This window comes from Lissotriton vulgaris, chromosome 3_1 (assembly GCF_964263255.1).
Source record: "Lissotriton vulgaris chromosome 3_1, aLisVul1.2, whole genome shotgun sequence".
NCBI lineage: Eukaryota > Metazoa > Chordata > Amphibia > Caudata > Salamandridae > Lissotriton > Lissotriton vulgaris.
Genome location: NC_141689.1, coordinates 1,739,164,044 through 1,739,185,571, shown reverse-complemented (window position 1 = coordinate 1,739,185,571; position 21,528 = coordinate 1,739,164,044). Strand labels below are relative to the sequence as shown.

Below are 21,528 nucleotides of genomic sequence, written 5' to 3'. Positions count from 1 at the left end.
AAAGTTAGCCTTTGCTCGCCTAACTGTTCAACCGCCTCTGCCAGGATGTGTATCTGCTGACTGGGTTTGTGTGAGTGACAGGGCTGGGAGATTCCCGGGGGATAGTCGGGTGCTCAAGGTGGTGAATGAGATGCTTACACCAGGATTGGTGGGCGGAGTAGTCCTTGACTCTGAATAGGGTTGTGCTCCACCACTACAATGCTGGCTCCACCTCCTGCGGAGCGTCTGATGTCTCTGTCCTGCACCCTGAAAGAAGACGGCAGCGTCCTGTCAACAAAGTACTTCAGAACCGGGTTGAACTAGGCTCAGGCCCCCCTGGCCTGCTAAGACAAAAGAAATGCAGTATAAATATAGGAGCTCCGCTCCTTACAAATCAGATCCAGTTTTGACCACGACGAACCTCTGCCTGACTAGAAGGACCAAGAGAAGGTGAAGGACGGAAACCAGTCTGTATCCTGTAAGACTGGCCTGCAGTGGTGCCTTGCTGAGAACGGAGAGGAAAGGACCAGAAAGGACTTTGTAGACTTGTGCCTGAAACAATCTCCAAGGGCTTGATCGAGAGCGTGTCCCCTGATCGGAACCCCAGGACCATTTGATTCTATCTGCTAGTGTCCGTTTGCTGTTGGGCCTCAGTTCTTATTCCCTCGCCAGAGTTGTGACTCGGGTGCCTTCGCCCTCTCCCAGATTGTGACAGCTCGGAGCTTGGTCGCCCCACCGTAGAGAGCCCCGCTCATCCCTGAGCCGCTCTCCGCTTCAGTGCCGGGCCGCCTGCTCTCCTGTCACCTCGCCGCTTACGGAGCGAGCTCCGCACCTCTCATCTTCTCCAGCCGGAAGCTGCACGGAGAGCATCTTATAGCCTCGGACGGTCCGTACGTCGTAACGTACCCGACTGCCTCGCTTTGCGCTCCTGCATACCTAGGCTCGTGCCACACCTCAAGAAAGGCCTCCCCGTACTGTGGTACCGGAAGCCTGGTCCTGCACCCATCTGCCCGAGAACTCGATGCCCTCAACAGATCCACGAGTCAGACCCGGCGTGCTAAGAAGTAGTACGCCCCGCAGGCCTGAATGGCGCCTCGCCCCGTGAGCTGCACCGATCCCGGATCACCGCAACCCTACACAGTCTAGCTCCTTCACCTCGCTCCTCGAGGGGGATTGAGCCGGAGAGACCCTCTAGAGAACCGTCGGCCTCGTTCGGGGTCTGCCCTCACAAGTAGCCATGCCTGAAACGCCTCGGACTTTCACCAGCAAGGTACACTTGGACTCCGTCTCGAGTTTATATCAGATCCAGGGTCCGCAACGTTCTTATTTCCCTGTCATCGTACCTTGCTAAACAACGAACATTGAAAGACTAAGTTTGCCTATTGTGATCTTGTGACCTCAATTTACTAAACGTTATTCTGGTCTTGTGATAATCCTGCTTGAATCTATCTTTTATATAAAGTATACGTATTTTTGATACAACCATACGACTGGTGTCCATTTGTGGTGGGTCAGTGGGTTTACTGTGTGTGATCATGAATGCTTAACTTACTATCGCCCTGAGGATTAGCCTTGTCTGCTCGCCTCACACTACCTAGAGGGTGAGCAGGGGTTATTCAAAGGAGTAGTTCCCTTGCACTGACGTGGAGCTGAGGGTCCTTACTTGTCACAAGTGCATACCTGTGCCAACCAGAGACCTCCGGTTCTAACAAATGCAGATATCCACAACAGCTTCAATGTCACCACCGCCTCGACAGCCACTGAGACCTCCGTCCCCACGGCCACCATCCGCACCGATCCCCTGCTCTCCTGGACCAACATAAGTGATGACAACACCATCAAAATCATGAACACCATCCACTCCGGATCTCCGTCAGACCCATTCCCACACCACATCTTCAACAAAGCCATCGTCACCATCGCACCCCATCTCCGGAAAGCCATCAACATCTCCTTTGAGACAGCGACCTTCCTGGAGAGCTGGATGCACGCCTAGATCAGCGCCTTACTCAAAAAAGGCAAGGCGGCCCCTAAGGACCTCAAGAACTTCCAGCCTGTCGCCCTGCTCCCATTCCTGGCGAAGGTCATTGAGAAGACCGTCAACAAACAACTGACCCACTACGTCGAGGAGAACAGAATCCTGGACCCATCCCAGTCCGTGTTCCGCAGCAACCACAGCACCAAAACTGCCCTCACCGCACCACTGATGACATTAGGGCCCTGCTGGACAACGGTGAAACCGCGGCCCTCATCCTCCTTGACCTGTCAGCTGCCTTTGACACTATCTGCCACCACACCCTACGCACACCCCTACACGATGCTGGGATCCGAGACAAATGCAAAAACAACAGTTGATGGACAGAATGCAGAACAATGTCATACATTCACCCCAGTACAGAGATCTGGGCCTAAATTCATAGTTTCTTTGCACTCCACACCACCCCAGTTCAGACATGCAGATCAGCCTTGACCCTGTGCCTCATGGGAACAGTCCAGCCCAAACTGCCAAGCCATGTCTTTACTGGACCGGAATAAAGCATCCTAGGACCAGTTTCTGGCTATCAGCCGTCTTCAGCCAGGATAGCTTGACTCCAGTGGTGTGGAGAGCATGGGACTAACGTCTGAGCATACCCATCCCACTCGGGGTGACAAATGCAAAAACAACTGTTGATGGACAGAATGCAGAACAATGTCATACATTCACCCCAGTACAGAGATCTGGGCCTAAATCCACCGTTTCTTTGCACTCCACACCAACCCAGTTCAGACATGGCCATATGCACATCAGCCTTGACCCTATGCCTCATGGAAACAGTCCAGCCCGAACTGCCAAGCCATGTCTTTACTGGACCGGAATCAAGCATCCTAGGACCGGTTTCTGGCTATCAGCCGTCTTCAGCCAGGATAGCTTGACTCCAGTGGTGTGGAGAGCATGGGACTCACGTCTGAGCATACCCATCCCACTCGGGGTGACAAATGTAAAAACAACAGTTGATGGACAGAATGCAGAACAATGTCATACATTCAGCCAGGATAGCTTGACTCCAGTGGTGTGCACAAGGCTCTGGACTGGACCACCTCCTTCCTCTCTGGCAGAACCCAGAGCGTCTGCCTCCCCCTTTCCGCTCCGAAGCCACCGAGATCATCTGCAGCATACCCCAGGGCTAATCCCTCAGCCCAACACTGCTCAACATCTACATGGCACTGATCGCCCACGTCACCCGACTGCATGACTTCAACATCATCTCCTACTCCGACGACACCCAGCTGATCCTATCCCTCACCAAAGAACCCTTCACCTCCAAAAACCAACCTCCACGAAAGAATGAAAGCTGTCGCTGAGTGGATGAAGAACAGCCATCTGAAGCTAAACTCAGACAAGACAGAAGTCCTCATCCTCTGCCCCACCCCCTCGACCTGGGACGACTCCTGGTGGCCGACCGCACTGGGAACAGCACCAACACCCACCAACCACGCAACCTGGGCTTCATCCTCGACTCTACTCTCTACATGACAAGGCAGGTCAAAGCTGTCTCGTCTTCCTGCTTCAACACCCTCCGCATGCTCCGCAAGATCTACGGGTGGATCCCCACAGAAAGAAGAAGAACGGTCACCCAGGCCCTCTTCAGCAGCAGGTTGGACTATGGAAACACCCTCTACGCAGGAACCTCGGCCAAACTCCTGAAACGACTACAACTCATTCAGAACGCCTCTGCACACCTGATCCTTGACATCACTCGCTGCAGCCACATCACACCCCACCTGAGAGACCTGCACTGGCTCCCCGTCAACAAGAGGATCATCTTTAAACTTCTCACCCACGCGCACAAGTCACCCGGCATACCTCAGCCGACGACTCATCTTCTACACCCCCAACCGTCAGCTCCGCTCCGCCGACTTTGTCCTCGCCACCGTCCCGCGCATCCGAAGAGCGACCTCTGGCGGTAGATTGCTCTTCCACCTCACCGCCAAGACCTGGAACACCCACTCCATTCTCCTACAGCAGACCCAGGACTTGCTAACTTTCAGAAGACAACTCAATACCTGGTTATTCAAGCAGTAGCAGCACCTCCCCCCAGCGCATTGAGACCCCCACAGGTGAGTAGTGCGCTTTACAAATGTTCTGATTGATTGATTGATTGTATCTATTGCCAGAAATAATACAGATGACCTCCAGATTGACCGGAGGTTTCTATTTTCCAAGCAATAACTTGAATGTGCTGTTTTGACTTCACTGAAGGAATCCCAATAGACCATGCAGTGTTGCATTTGTACCGTGATTGACAAAACTATTAACATTTTGCAAAGTTAACCTCTGTGGAAGGTCATGGTGCTGGTTAATAACCACATTTCAATGATTAAGGACAATGATGGTGGAGAAAACACTATATAATGTAGAGATGCCTTTTTAACAAAAAATGTTGTTTCTTGAACAATAAGTTGAAGTCTTGTGTTGCTTGTTTATTGCAGGTTTTCCGGATCTAAACCCAAACTTTTAGGAAACAACACAAAGCTTGTGGAGTGGTTACCACAAAATGACTTGCTTGGTAAGTGAAAGATTTCTTGCAGTGCGCGTTAATTGGTGGAAATGCTCCATGTTTACGATTCTTACGCACATTCCCAGTTTTCTCTTCAGTGTGCATTGTCCTGTTTTGGCAGATAAAGCATGGAAAGCAAAGAATTGGCCACAACAAGCTAGTTTTTAGACTACTTAATGCAGCTTAAGGACTGTTTTAAGACAGAGTTTCAGCCACAGGTTTGGGATGAATGGTGTCTTGAAGAGTTGAAGAGTACGAGGCACAGTGTTTTATCACCTTAGACAGTGGTAAATGGTTGAATGGCATGGCAAATTTAAAGTCATGTGCCACTTTTGGGAAATAATGTAGCAGCATTTGTAGGCATATCTAAAGTAAACAAGAAACGTCACACAAATAATACATAACAGACCACAACAAAACAGCCAAAATAGAATGCATCCCAGCACTAATACAAAACAGCAATGTTACTTTGCAATACTGCAGCACAAAAATATAGCAGCACAAAACAAAAACCAAAACACATCACTGCACCCACGACATGCTGCATAACGAATATGCACCACTGTTCTTGTCACACCTTCCAACATCCAGGATTCTGTTTTCATAATCCAGTAGTAAAATGTATTTGAAACAAGAACTGCCATACCGTACTAAAAAGGACATACATAGTGCCAGTCAAAAATGTTTTGTGATTTCGCCTCTGGAATCTAAGGAATATACATTTCCATAACCGGGAAGGAAACTTTCCACTGAAAAAAGTAAGTTATAGTTAGGTGATAATTTCTATGACATCGTAACATTTTAAACAAAAAAACTCAATGAATTTCACTAGTTATCCATTATTAGGGTATCTTTCATAGATTCACATGCCTGAATCATTCCCCGTCATCGGGATGGGAGTCCCCGGTACATAAATAAAGTAATGTCCCATTAGACATATAGAGTAATAGGCCAAGGGCCTCACATTAGTAACATGTCCATGTCCTTTTGCAAAATGGACCAAACTCTAGAGAAGAGCCAATCAGCTATCACCACCCTCTGGAACCTTCCTGGAAGGAGCTCTAGTCCCTCAGATTTTCTACTGCACATCATGGTAAGGGAGTCTCCACTGAGCTCTGCTCAGCTTTCTTTGGATTTCCAGTGATTTTTTCTTCAAGATTCCATCTTCTGTGTGAAGTTCTCAATATCTTCATGCCACATACTCCAAAGAATGGCCTTTTTAGGCCGTTTGCTTCCTGTGGTAAAAAGAGACTTCATGTTGATGACCAACACAAAGACTGTCTCTAATGTCTTTAACGGGATCACTCCTCAAAGGACTGTAAGGTATGTTGTACCTTTTCTTCAAAGACCCTTAAAGACCGGGAGGGACGTCTTTTAATTTGGCTGCATAGACTTAAGGACAAAGACCAAGCCTTGTCTTCTGAGGAGAGTGAGAGCCCCTCCTAGTCTTCAAAGTCCTCTCAAAAAAGCTCCAGAGTTGCTTCTCCAGGACCTTCGTCGCAGCCCCCTCAAAAGAAGACGCACAAAAAGTCTTTAGAGGCACACCCTAAGGCTTTACCAGAGACAGTCTCTCCTCAGGAGGTTTTACACACCTTTAAGAAGCCTAGTTCCACCTCGTCGACGACTGCCTCGCGACAGTGGCTTCGACGACGAGAAAATCTCCGTCTACAGCTGTCTCTACCTCTTTGGCGTCTTCAGCATTGTCCACGTCGACGACGACGTCTTCATCGTCGACGGCTGGTAAATCTGTTTTGTCGATGATAAAAATAAAGAAATCATTGTCGACGTCCAAACCAGCGTCGTCGCTACGATCGCCGACGTGCGCGTCGACGCCTACATCGCGAAAACTGTTCCGTCGACGTCTTCCCCGTCATCGACGAGGGACTTCGCCGACAACGACATCGTGGTGAGAGCTCCGTCGATGACAACGGCTCCATCAACAGGAGCTTTATCGACTTTGCCTGCAATTTTGCCCATTGATGCTTCGCCGTCGACGACTACACCATCGATGGGCTCGTCAACAGAGTCCAATATACAAAGTGCGTATGCCCATCTCAAGATAACAAAATGCATGCTGACACCTGCCCTGACTTCTCCTAGTAGGGTCCAACCATTACCTCCAACTCACCTTTTGGAAGAGGAGGAAGATTCAGACGATGGCAGTATGTTCAGAACTGCGACAAGTCCATCTGAACTTCACGTCAAGTACCAAGACAGCTCGGACTATGACGACCAAGAACCTGAGGACCAGAAAGATTATCCTGAAGACAGCTATCCACCTCACCCTCCCATGGTTTGTCTACCTGCGTCTTTGGTTTCCAATCTCCAATTTCTCATTACTGACTATAAGCAGAGATTTCCAACTTCTGCTACGTCTCCTCCTCCAGTTGTCTCCCTGCTGCAAGGCCACAGCCTCCACCTCTGCTTCCACAGCCTGTGTCTGTCACACCACCACCTCCACCGTCACCGTCCACGGATGATGAGGAGGATGATCGACAAGAGGAAGGAGAACTCCATGATATCCCCTGTCCAGTGTCTCCGGGGCCTATTCAAGCTGACTCGCCTCCTGAGGATATCAGGGATTTTCATAACATCTTGGAAAGGGCTGCACAGCGTTTCCAGATCCCTATGCTTTCTCACCAACAGGATTGCTTCCTTTATGACTTAAAGGAACCTTTAAAAAAGTCTGTCAAATCTTTGCCTATTATAGACTACATATGGGATCAGGGTGTAAAGATAATGCACAACCCATCTTTGGTTCCACCAGTCTTACCTCGGCTAGATAAAAAATACAGAGCTACGGACACCGCTCCAGCCTGCCTGACCGGACATCCCAAACATGACTCCGTAATCACACAGGCTGTTCAGCGGAAATCTAAAAACCCTAATGCTCCGCTGTCCGCTCCTCCAGACAAGGAACGTAGACAGCTTGATAATATTGGGAAACGTTTCTCTTTCATGTCAGCATTGACAGTGCGTGCATGTAATTCCTTAGCACTGTTAGGGCGCTATAACAGACAGATGTGGGCGGACATTTCTCCATACTTGGGTGCCTTGCCAGATGATTCGAGGAAAGAAGCAAAGAAGATCTTGCTGGAGGGCGAACGTTCGGTGTCCGAAATCATCGATTGTGCGATGGATATCGCCTCGACTGGTTTCCGCCAACTGGCAGGCACTGCTGTACTATGACTCCAAGGTTGGCTGAAGGTGACTTCATTCCGGCCGGAATTACAGGCAAAAATCCTGGACATGCCCTACGACGGTCAGCTTCCTTTCGGCACACATATTAATGAAGCTCTTCAGGGAAGAAAAAAGGAAACCGACATGGCTAGGGCTTTGGGTACCCTTCAATTTAAAAACCCTCCTTTTCGTTGCTCAAGGGGAAGAGGGCAGTCTTCTACTAGAGGAGGCCACCAACAATATCGATCTTCCTATTCCTCCTCCAGCCAACAATACCGACCGCAACACCAGCAACGTCAACAACAACAACAATCCTCTTACACTAAGTCCTCATTTCGAGGAAAAAGAGGGCGACAGAAAGACGCTGCTCGGCGACAATGACTTTTCACTACTTCCGGTCTCCACTTCCGTTCCACCCTCCAGCGTAGGAAGAAGAATATCCCATTTCCTGCACAATTGGAAACAAATAACAACAGACCGTTGGGTCCTTGAACTAGTTCAGTTTGGACATTCGCTGGAGTTCATTCAAATTTCTCCCCAAAACCCTCCCTGGCCTATGCTTCACAAAAATCTACACCTTTTACTCCTGGAACTTTCACTTATGCTCCAGAAGGGGGCTATAGAAAGGGTTCCTCTTTGTCAACGGGGAAAGGGGTTTTACTCCCGTTTTTTCCTTGTGCGCAAAAAGGAGAAGAAATGGAGCAATCCTAGACTTAAGAAGTCTCAACAAATTCTTAAAGAAGCAATCGTTTTGCATGGTTGTCATCCAAGTAGCGCTTCAACTTCTCAACGCAAATGACTACATGTTATCTTTGGATCTTCAAGATGCCTATTTCCATATGCCTATCCACTGGAATCACAAAAGGTTTCTGAAGTTCGCCGTGGCAGGCAGACATTACCAATTTGTGTCCTGCCCTTCGAACTCAAATCAGCTCCACACATTTTTGCGAAATGGCTTTCTCCAGTGGCTGCATATCTCAGGCAACAACACCATCAGGTTTTTCCCTATCTCGACAACTGGCTCGTCAAGGCACCTTCTCTAGAAGGCGCGACTAGGTCTTCAAATGCCTGTCTACAGCTTTTCAATCCCTTGGGACTCACTCTCAATCAGGGCAAGTCTGTCCTTCAGCCTTCTCAGCAAATAACCTTCCTGGATGCTACTCTCGACACAACCCAGAAGAAAGCTTTTCCATCACAAGAGCGACAGAACAGACTTCTTTACTTGGTGAATCACATGAAATCCAAGAAGACTCTCTCAGTGCGCTTTTTCAAAATCCTTCTCGGAATGATGTCTTCCAGAATTCTGCTGATTCCTCACTGTCGCCTCCACATGCGCCCTCTCCAAAAAGCGCTGTCGGCTCAATGGATTCAATGCGAAGGATCATTCGACTATGTCATTCAGGTGACCCCTCAGATGGTCACTGTTCTGCACTGGTGGACTCGCCCACGGAATCTTTCTCAAGGCCTGCCTTTCTTACTACCAGCTTCTCCACAGATCAACACAACAGATGCAAGGTTGGGGAGCTTTCCTCCAAGAACTCCGGATCAGCGGAAAGTGGTCTCCTTCCGAACGGAAGCTTCACATAAACCTCCTCAAGCTGCAAGCTGTCTATCTGGCTCTACAGGCGTTCCTTCCCAGGATCAAAAAATTATCTAGTGCTTGTCCGGACGGACAATACCACAACAATCCACTAACTGAACAAGCAGGGAGGTACTCGTTCTCTGACACTCTCTCGCGAATCACAAAAGATCTGGAACTGGTTGCCTCATCACAACATTTCCCTTCGAGCAGAATATGTTCCAGGAACAGAAAACGTGCTGGCCGACTCACTAAGCAGGCAACAGACAACGTGTCATGAATGGGAGTTGAACCAGCGGACTCTCGACCGCATATTCTCCCAATGGGGCACCCCTCTCTTGGACCTATTTGCTGCCAAGCAGAACACCAAATGCCAAAACTTTGCAAGCTGGCATCCCCAACGGGAATCTGTAGGGAATGCATTTTCGATTGCATGGTTCAATGTCTTTGCATAGGCTTTTCCACTGATTCCCCTAATTCCCAGGGTCATCAGGAAGTTGAAAGCAGAACCTTGCATGCTCATCCTGATAGCTCCAGCATGGCCACACAGTATTGGTTCACAGAGCTCCATCTTCTCTCCCTGGAACCGCCGATCCCTTTGAAACCTTTTCCCTCTCTCCTCTCTCCTCACAATGAACTGGCAACAAGTCCAACATCTGGATCCAGCATCTCTCAAATTATTGGCCTAGCTCCTGACTTCAGAGAATTCCATGGCTTAGACATTCCTCTGGACTGCAGGGCAGTTCTGGCTCAGGCTCGAGCCGACAGTACTAACAAAACATATTCCTTAAAATGGAAGAGGTTCTGCATCTGGTGCAAGTCAAGAAAGATACACCCTCTTTCTTTTTCTCCAGAACAAATATTGCCTTACCTTCTCCATCTGGCAAACTCAGGTCTTGCTCATACCTCTATTAAAGTTCACCTGGCAGCATTATCCCTTTTCAGGAGATCTTCTGCAGGCCCTTCTCTTTGGTCTAGCAGATTGATTAAACATTTTCTCAAAGTTCTATTCAGGACGTTTCCTCCGGGAAAGTGTCTGCCTCCCACTTGACAACTCAACACAGTTCTTGCTCAGCTTATGAAACACGCTTGTGAGCCGATACACAGAGCTGATATTAAATATCTCTCCTGGAAAATGGCACTCCTTCTAGCCCTTACATCTGCAAGGCGAGTAAGTGAGCTTCAAGCATTTTCAATTCAAAACCCTTTCCATCAGTTCAAACATGATAGGGTTATACTGCGAACTCATCCTAAGTTTGTGCCTAAGGTCCCATCAGACTTTCACCTCAATGAGCCTATAGTCTTACAAACCTTCTTTTCAAATCCTCAAACGGCGGCAGAAAGAGCCCTACACTCTCTAGACCTTAAACGCTGCCTTAAATTTGACCTTGACAGGACAAAGTCGTTCCGCAAATCCAACCAACTTTTTGTGGCTTACAGTCGACCTAGGAAGGGTCTTCCACTTATTAAACAAAGTATCTCTCGTTGGATCTCTGGGGCTATTACTTTTATGTCACCAGCAAGCGAACAACCCTTGCATTCCAAGGTTCGAGCCCATTTCACTAAGGCGATTTCTATCTCCATGGCACTCTTTGCAGGTGTGCCCATCACAGACATTTGCAGAGCGGCAACATGGAAGACGTTGCATACATTTACCAAGCAAAACTGCTTGGATACAGAACTCATGAAGGATGCTGCAGTGGGACAGGAGGTGCTCCGTCATCTATTTCATTAGAGGTGAGCCTTCTCTTCATCCCACCATCCTTTCTTCTATACGCACATTTCTCTATTGTATACCTTAATGTTTTCTTTGATTGCAATTTGGTACCTTCTATGTTTCACATTGATATGTTATTATCTGGTGAATTTGTATATGCTGTACCATTCAAAATGTCCTTATCATTGCCTACTACTCTGATTCAGGCATGTGAATCTATGAAAGATACCCTAATACTGGATAGGAAATGCATTACTTACCTGTAACTGCAGTTATCCAGTATTGGTATCTTTCATAGATTCACATGCAACCCACCCACCTCCCTTGGAAGGGCTCACCTAGTTTTCTCAGTGAAACACCTGCTTAGCACTGTGCTTATGAATATCTGAGGGACTAGAGCTCCTTCCAGGAAGGTTCCAGAGGGTGGTGATAGCTGATCGGGGACTCCCATCCCAACGACGGGGAATGATTCAGGCATGTGAATCTATGAAAGATACCAATACTGGATAACTGCTGTTACAGGTAAGTAACGCATTACTTATACCTATCTCAAGTAACTATAATTTGTGCCTTAAGGTAACTATAACTCACCCACCACCATGCACAGTCTTGTCAGCAATTATGTAATTTCAGATGTTGCAGTCATGTTATCAATGATGTTACCGAACATGTCATGAGTGATTTAATATGTGGGATAAATAGTTGTGCACGATTTATAGTTAAACATCAGTTATAGTTAATTGAGATCACTACAGCTGGTGAAATCCATTTTCTTTTAAGTTTTGAATCGTTATGTTGTAGTTAAAATTTTCACCTAACCATAACATTGCTTCAACCTTTGTTTTTGTCAGTGTATTTCTAGTTTTTTTAATGTAAAGTAATATTTTATTACCATACATAGAGTCAACTCTCTGCCTTGCATGCCCTTCGGCTGTGCATGGCTAATCCCCTGCGAGCAGCCAACCCCATGCAGTGCGCTGCCTTTGGACATGCTCAGCATAGGTTGAGCCCTAGGGCTTGGCCTGCTAGCAGACAATTCCTCACAGTGACTGCCTTCTGGTTGGTCTTGAAGGTCCTGGCTGCACTCAGGCAGACTTTATCAAAGAGTGAAAACAATGTTTAAAGGTGAGACTGTTGGCTTCATCAATTTTTGAGCATTTCAATATATATAAAGCAGATCTATCATCTTTATCCAAAAATCACCAATATGTTAAGTCTGATGAACACTTCAGCAATTCACACAATGCAATGTTCACTAATATTGATTATTATAAAAATGTCTAATAACTTTTTTTTTAAAAACATGTTTGTGACTCTTTCTTTTTACAAAGCTTTTTATTATTACATTTTGTGGGAGGAAAATAATAAAACAAATAGTCAGAAACATTTGTTTTTTAAATTAAAACCAGCATGTCCCTCAGACTTTCTTTTAATAATTTTTGGCCCAGAAAATGCAATCATAAGAACAATCACAAGAGGGATTGGCACTCCAGCTGAAGAGTACATAGCTCCAGATAGGAGTGCTTTTAAAAATATGGGGGCATAGTATCAAGAACGGCGTTAAAAATTATTGCTGGTTTAGCTGCAGAAAACTGCCGCTAAAGCAGCGATAATGCGCTTGATAATATGCTCTTGAGAATTCCAATAGAAGTCCATGTTCTGGTGTGAACATGGGCTTCTATTGGAATTCTCCAGGGCATATTATCAAGCCCATTATCGCCCTTTTAGCTGCAGTTTTCTGCCGCTAAACCGGCGATAATTGTAATGCCTTTCTTGATTATATGCCCCATGGTTATTTTCCCTGAGACATGGATTTAATGACCCAGGTGTCTTATTGTTTTTTTTAATTTTGCTAGTGGGGCTGCTGAGCTCATTGCAGCCCCAAACATCATTATAAAAAGCTCTGTGGTGTCCCAACCTATTCTAGGACACCACCAAGCTAAAAGCTAAAAAGAAATTACAAAAAAAACCCTTGCAGTACATTATGAGGTGCTCCTTCAGTAAAGCAGTGATTAATAAATTAGCCCACATGGGATACCCCTTTTGAGGTTGAGCCTAGCGCAGAGTGCATGCACTGCCCTGTGGGAGGCTTCTTGTGAGGGTTCAAAACTTCTCTGTGTAGGCCGGACTCCTCACACACATCTGATTGGCCTTTGTGTGTGTCTTTCAATAATGAAAGCACACTAATGGCGTAAGGCGGGTGCATGTCCGACCTCTTCTTCAAATGTTCACTCCCACAGCGTTTTACTCTCGGGAGCGAGCTGCGGCGTGCAGGCTGGCATCTGCATTCCTCCCTCGTCATGGACCAAGTTACTAATTAGCAGCCTGCGCTCCATATTTGCACCTATCCCACTCTTCTTTGTTTGTTCTTTGTAGCATGGTCCGGTTTCACTTTAGGGACCGCTGACCGCGCATGCTGAAAGTGACCATGTATTCCGACAGTGTGACCTTTACTTTCAGTTCACAAATGGCATGGAGAGTAAAGACAGAAAAACAGCCCCCCAAGCCGGTCCACTTTTCTACCCATTGTAACCTCTATACTGTCTATAAACACCATTTTCATCCCATCTCTCAAAGAGGCACACGTTTTGGGGTTAACAAGGCTTTCGCATGTTTACATCGTTTTCAACCAATCATGTGTTTTATAAATCTTTTGATGATTCCTCATCTAGTTGTTAGTTCCCTTCTAGTTGTGTTTCTTTCATTGTACCTCCCACTGTGGATCCCTATTAAGGTTCTCTTGAAATATGGATGGATGTCTGGCAACAGGGGCGGTTGTTACCACTCTCTCGCTTATCCTACTAGTTTGCGTTCATACTTGCTTCCTCTACTTCATTGTTTTGCCTGTTGTAGGTACCCTCAGTCATTCATGTTATACTTGCCTCTGACTATGCTCTGTATTCCTTGTGGACTACCCTTATCTAAATGTATCTTGGTTTTCCCACTGTATATGACAGCACAACACTGCTTTCCAGGTGTTGTGCTATTTGTTTCTTCTTCGGTTCTTGAGCAAGATGACTGGTTTGCCTGGGGCTAGTTACAATGAGACTCCAAGTCGCATGGATATGATTAAGTTATGCTCCATATATCTTGTTTGTGATGCTGCGCCGTTCTGTGACCCAGAGAGTCCAGCCCAGGTCTTCCACTCTCTCACTGTCTCTCTCTCTCACTGACTGACTCTCTCACCGACTGACTCTCTCCCTCTCATTGACTGACTCACTCTCAGACTGTCTGACTCTCTCTCTCTCACGGACTGGCTCTCTCACTCTCTTTCTCTCACTGACTGACTCTCTCTCACTGACTAACTCTCTGACTCTCACTCTCACTGACTGACTCTCTCTCACTGACTGACTCTCTCACTCTGTCTCACTGACTGACCAACTGACTGACTCTCTTACTGACTGACTGACTGACCCTCTCACTCTCTCACTGACTGACTGACTGACTGACTCTTTCAATCTCTCACTGACTGACTGACTGACACTCTGACTGACTGACTGGCTGACTCTCTCACTCTCTCTCTCTGACTAACTGACTGACTCACTGACTGACTGACTGATTGACTCTCTCGCTCTCTCTCTCCCACTGATTGACTGCCGCTCTCACTGACTGACTGACTGACTGACTCTCTCTCTCTCACTAACTGGCTCTCTGACTCCGTCTCACTGACTGACTCTCTGTCTCTCTCTTTCTCACTGACTAACTCTCTCTCTCTCTCTCTCTCTCTCTCTCTCTCTCTCTCTCTCTCTCACTCTCACTGACTGACTTTCTCACTCACCCTTTCTTACTGACTGACTCTCTCTCCCTCTCACTGACTGACTCTCTCACTTTGTCTCACTGATGACTGACTGACTCACTGACTGAATCTCTCACTCTCTCTTTCTCACTGACTGGTGCACTGACTCACTCTCTCAATCTGTCTCTCACTGACTGACTGACTGACTCTCTCACTGACTGACTGACTCAGAGATAAAAAACCCCATTTACACGTCAATAGCAAGAGAATAGAGGTGGTCTGTAATTTTTCCTTATCTAGGGGTTCTTTTTGATAAAGTTTTATCCTGGGCAAAATTGGTGGAAAGAAGAAAGTTGATAATGGAGGGAAGCCTCTCAGCCGTAAAATCTTTCGCCCAAAAATTGGGCGCAAGACCGCTAATACCGATAAAAAACATCTATCAGGCTAAAGTCAAGGCGGCAGTAACATATGAGGCAGGTGTATGGGGCTCGGTAGTATTGCAGACACTCCAAACTACTGAAAATAACTTCTTTAAGTCTTTGGTGGGTCTCCCTCTTTCTTCATCAAATTACAGATGCAATTCACCTTGCTCCAAGTCTTTTGTGGCACTTAATCTGGCAGAGGGACACAGTTCCACTTACATAAATGATAATAAGGAACTGTCTAAATATGGACAATAGCAGAATGTCAAGGTGGCTTGGTTATGTAGAGACAGTCCTGAAAGAAATTGGCCTTTCTGATCTATTCAAGGATCCATTGTTGACCTGTAGGTGGGTTCAGAAGCAAAAGGTTTCTACCATGTTTTTGTCAATGGCCGACTATAAATGAAAGAAACACTACAAAGAGAAATATGCAGTTGTTACCCATCAATTGAACCCACCATTGACAGAGAGAGGGTATTTTTACTTAGCAAACATCACTAACCCACTACATAGATTTATACTATTGAGGTTTTGCATGAACATGATTCCATTGATGTTAGGATATCCAGAGAAAACCTATAATGATGAAGATTTAAGCTTGTGCCCATGTGACAACCTCTCATTACAAACGGATCTGTACCAAGTTTTATCTACAGGCTCTATGCGAAAGAAAGGAACTACTATCTTAAGCCAATTTTAAAGCAAGGGAATTTTAATTAATGCCAAGTTCCACTTTATTTTTTTAAATGGTATCTAATCCCTTGGTATGTTTTTTGGTGGCTATGTTCCTATGGGCCTGCATGAGAAAAAGGAAGAGGGGGGTTGCTAGAACCCTTGGGTGGTCGCTCTCTAAATTGTTTGCACTTTAAATGGGGCTGTTTAGGAAACTAGAAGGTGGGAATAGTTCAATGCAGTACAGGTTTCAATGTACCTTTATTTTTAGATGTAACATGAATTACCCATTGTTTTTATTGATTATAAATTTTTAGCATGTATTTATTCTGAGATTTTATGATCGTTTTTTAACTGATCAAATAAAGAATTGAATTGACTGACTGACTCTCTCACTGACTCTCTCGCTGACTGACTCCCTGACTGACTGACTGACTGACTCTCTCACAGACTGACTGACTCACTGCTTGACTGACTGACTCTCTCACTGACTGACTGACTGACTGACCGTCTCTAACTCTCTCTCTCACTGACTCACTGACTAACTGACTGACTGACTCTCTCGCTCTCTCTCATTGACTGACAGACTGACTCTCTCTCTCACTGACTGACTGACTCTCACTCTCACTGACTGACTGACTGACTCTCTCAATCTCTCTCACTGACTGACTGACTCTCTCACTCACTCACTCTCTCACTGACTGACTGACTCTCTCAATCTCTCTCTCTCTCACTGACTGACTGACTCTCTTACCCACTCTCTCACTGACTGACTGACTGCCTCTCTCACTCTCTTTCACTGACTGACTCTCTCACTCTCTCTCTCACTGACTGACTCTCTCAATCTCTCTCACTGACTGACTGACTGACTCTCTCACTGACTGACTGACTGACTCTCTCACTGACTGACTCTCTCACTGGCTGACTGACTCTCTCTCTCACTGACTGACTGACTCTCACTGACTGACTCTCTCAATCTCTCTCTCACTGACTGACTGACTGACTCTCTCACTCACTCTCCCACTGACTGACTGACTGACTCTCACTGACTCTCTGACTGACTGACTCTCTCACTCTCTCTCTCTCACTGACTGACTGACTGACTCTCTCACTGACTGACTGACTGACTCTCTCACTGACTGACTGACTCACTGACTGACTGACTCTCTCACTGTCTGACTCTCTCACTCTCAATGATTGACTCTCTGCCTCTCTCTCTCTCTCTCTCTCACTTACTGACTCTCTGACGCTCTCTATCTCTCACTGACTGACTCTCTGACTCTCTCTCTCTCACTGACTGCCTCTCTCTCTCTCTCTCTCACTGACAGACTCTCTCTCTCTCTCACTGACTGACTGACTCTCTCACTGTCTGACTGACTCTCTTGCTCGCTCGCTCACTCACTGACGGACTCTCTCTCTCTCACTGACTGACTGACTCTGTCACTCTCTCACTGACTGACTGACTCTCTGACTGACTGACTCTCACACTCTCTATTTCAATGACTGACTAACTAACTGACTCTCTCACTGACTGACTGACTGACCTACTGACTCTCTCACTGACTGTTATAGAGGCACTATTTCCCAACCTTCACCCTCCTGTTATTTATGCTCCCCCCATAACAAAAAAACCATAACAAGCAACCATTGGGACAGCGAGATAGAAGTTGCCAGCACTGAAAGGACACACAAAAAACCTCAATACATTATTTGTTGTTCATACTTTTTTTTAATATGGTCGTTCAGCTGTACATCATGCTTTCTTGGTCATATATAAGATAACAAAAAAGCTTCTGACACTTCTTTATTATAACTTTTCAGCATGCTGCAGACTTCTGTACAGCACAGCTTAAAGACTGACTGGCTCTCTTACTCACTCTCTCACTGACTGACTGACTGCCTCTCTCACTCTCTCTCACTGACTGACTGACTCTCTCACTCTCTCTCTCACTGACTGGCTCTCTCAATCTCTCTCACTGACTGACTGACTCTCTCACTCTCTCTCTCACTGACTGACTGACTCTCTCTCTGACTGACTGACTGACTGACTCTCTCACTGACTGACTGACTCTCTCACTGACTGACTGACTCTCTCTCTCACTGACTGACTGACTCTCACTGACTGACTGACTGACTTTCTCAATCTCTCTCTCACTGACTGACTGACTGACTCTCTCACACACTCTCTCACTGACTGACTGACTGACTCTCACTGACTTTCTGACTGACTGACTCTCTCACTCTCTCTCTCTCACTGACTGACTGACTGACTGACTCTCTCACTGACTGACTGACTGACTGACTCACTGACTGACTGACTCTCTCACTCTCTCACTGTCTGACTCTCTCAATGACTGACTCTCTGCCTCTCTCTCTCTCTCACTTACTGACTCTCTGACTCTCTCTCTCTCTCACTGACAGACTCTCTGACTCTCTCTCTCACTGACTGACTCTCTCTTTCTCTCTCTCTCTCTCACTGACTGACTCTCTCTCTCACTGACTGACTGACTTTCTCGCTCGCTCGCTCACTCACTGACTGACGCTCTCTCTCTCACTGACTGACTCTGTCACTCTCTCACTGACTGACTGACTCTCTGACTAACTGACTGACTCGCACTCTCTATTTCAATGACTGACTAACTAACTGACTCTCTCACTGACTGACTGACTAACCTAATGACTCTCTCACTGACTGTTATAGAGGCACTATTTCCCAACCTTCACCCTCCTGTTATTTATGCTCCCCCCATAACAAAAAAAACATAAAAAGCAACCATTGGGACAGGGAGATAGAAGTTGTCAGCACTGAAAGGACAAACAAAAAACCCCAATACATTATTTGTTGTTCATACTTTTTTTAATATGGTTGTTCAGTTGTACATCATGCTTTCTTGGTCATATATAAGATAACAAAAATGCTTCTGACACTTCTTTATGCAAATCCATTGAACGAAAGTGGAGGAAAAACTATACTCCAGAACTCAAAGAAAACTATAGAACTGAGCTGAAAAAATACCAAAAATTGGTAAGACTAGAGAAGAGTCTCTATTACAAAAGCAGAATTGTGGAAGCTAAAAACCCAACAAAAGAATTATTCGGTATCTACAGAGAAATTACTATATCCTCTCGCCTGGATACTAAAGATACCTACTCCACAGAGATATGCGACCAGATAGCCGATTTCTTTGTGGAGAAGGTAGAAAAAATTCATGCTACTTTTTCTTGTAGTACCAGGATAGATAAAAATAAGGTAGATAACCTAGATTCTTGCCTCCACAAACCCCAGCTTACCAACTTCAGGACCCCCAATAAACAGGAACTAATGAAAATTATAAACAGTATTTGCTCAGGCTCCCCCATGGATGCTTGCCCCCCGGAACAGTACAAAGCGGTCATGGAAAGCTTATTACTGGATCAAATAAGCAACATGATCACAATATCGTTCCAGGAAGGCCATGTCCTGAAAAACTGGAAATCTGCCCAGGTAATACCATTAAAAAAGAAACCTAACATTCCAATCACTCAGCTTCAAAATTTACGGCCAATTTCCCTTCTCTCTTTCTGTGCCAAGATCATAGAAAAGGTGGCCAATCTCCAACTCATGGAGTTTTTGGAGAAATAATCACTCCTCCACCCTTCCCAATCAGGGTTTAGATCAGGCCATTCAACCGAATCAGCTGTTCTGTATTCTACCGAACAGATTCGGAAAATGGTGGATGAGGGAGAGACAGCAGCGCTGGTCCTACTGGACCTAAGTGCAGCGTTTGATACCGTGCTGCACTCAACGCTGCTGTCTTGGCTCTCAGACATGGGAGTAAAAGACTCTGCTCTCACCTGGCTCCAGTCCTATCTCACTGACAGAACTTTCCAACTTCATTGCCCACCCTTCAAGTCATCACCTCGCAGTGTTAGCCATGGGGTTCCACAGGGCTCAAGTTTGAGCCCTACTTTATTTAACATCTACATGGAACCCCTGGCACACATAGCAGAGGAATTTGGGGTGGGCATTGTCAGTTATGCTGACGACACCCAGTTGGTGTTCAAAATAACGCCAGACAGTAGAGACTCAGCTTCCAACTTCTCTAACTGTATGCTAAGGATAGCAACGTGGATGAACGCCAACTGCCTCCGTTTAAACGGAGATAAAACAGAGGTACTGATAGTGGGGAAGGATACTTCTATCTGGTCCCATGCATGGTGGCCTAGCGAATTGGGAGAACTACCTGTGCCTGTGGAGAAAGTGAAAAATCTCGGAGTCATGCTCGACGCCGATCTCTCAGGCAAGGCCCAGGTAAATAAAGTGACAAGCAAATGTTACAGCACCCTAAAAGTACTGCGTAAAGTACTAGACCTTCTGCCGACCGAAGCGAGAAAGACCATAGTCCATGCCTTAATATCCCCCCATTTGGACTATGGCAATGTTCTCTTACTTGGTCTAAATCAGAAGGGTCTGCACCAGTTACAATGCATACAGAACTCTGCAGCACGACTGGTGCTCGGTCTCCCTCGGAGAGCATCCACCAAACATGCGCTTGCCAAGCTCCATTGGCTCCCTGTTAAAGAGAGAATTATATTTAAAACTCTCTGCTATGCACATCGCATTGCCCAAAACAAAGGCCCAAGCTATCTGAGAGGCCTTATCACCATCCATCGGCCAATCAAAGACCTTAGATCAGCGGGCATGATGCTATTTAAAATCCCCCGCATCACAAAAGCTAAAATGGGAAGAAAATCCTTCCGCTATCTAGCCACCAAGCTCTGGAATGCTTTGCCAATTCAGCTGCGGATGGAACCATCTGAAACAAGGTTCAGAGCCAGACTTAAAACTCATCTATTTCCCAAAAACTAATCTTGTTCTTCCAACTCATGGTCTTTTTGATGGGTCTGCATTTGCAGTCAGCGCGGGGACACACAGTTTTGTGCAGCCAGGCACTTAATAAATGCTTATTATTATTATTATTATTTATTATAACTTTTCAGCATGCTGCAGACTTCTGTACAGCACAGCTTAAAGACATAGGCAAAGTCAATGTCTCTGGCTAAACACTTACAAGGTCCCAAAGGCAAGACCTATTGGCTATGCCAATGCTTGTTACATTTACTTGCAGGGTGCCGTGCAGCCTACCTATCTGAGCCTTTTGGCCCCATGCACTGCATCCCCGGAGGCCTTTTTTTTTGGAGAGGCTTGCAGCCTCCGTCCCCAAGCCTTTACGACTGTGTGGACCCCATTCCCTGGGGCTTTTCTTTTTTTAATTGGAATGGGGTACATGGCCCAGAGCATATCAGTCTTAGGATCTGATTATGAGCTGCTCTGGGTAGGAGGATCAGAATTACTGGTGCCAGAATTACTGAATACTGCTAGGAGGAATTCCTCCGCTGCACCGCCCAATCACAAGATAAACCGTCCGAATGGGGAATAACTATGCAAACCGGGTTTTTCCAAGTCACATTCCACATAGTTATCCTGAACCTGGGCACTTCAATGCTCCCATTTATAACCTTCTTTGGAAGCCTCATATTTGAGGAAGAAGTTGGTAAGATAAGTCCGTACGACCTAAGGATATGACTGCTGTCTTAATAAGGGAGGTCTCTGTAACCTAAGTGGTAGTTATGCAGTTTGAGCCAGTAAGAGCTGTTCAACCTGGGGGATACCTCTGGTCCCTGTAGCATGAAATTGACATTTTCATGTTCTCAGTGTTCAAACA

The 21,528-nt window shown here is 46.2% G+C and overlaps 1 protein-coding gene across 1 annotated transcript in view; it reads left to right on the top strand.

The window, feature by feature from the left end:
• UGT8 (UDP glycosyltransferase 8) overlaps positions 1-21,528 on the top strand; it is a 320,715-nt gene that overhangs the window by 241,270 nt on the left and 57,917 nt on the right. Inside the window, exon 4 of the mRNA XM_086962163.1 lies at positions 4,450-4,526. Within this exon, the coding sequence (XP_086818289.1) occupies positions 4,450-4,526 (77 nt within the window). The remainder of the gene's footprint in view (positions 1-4,449; positions 4,527-21,528) is intronic.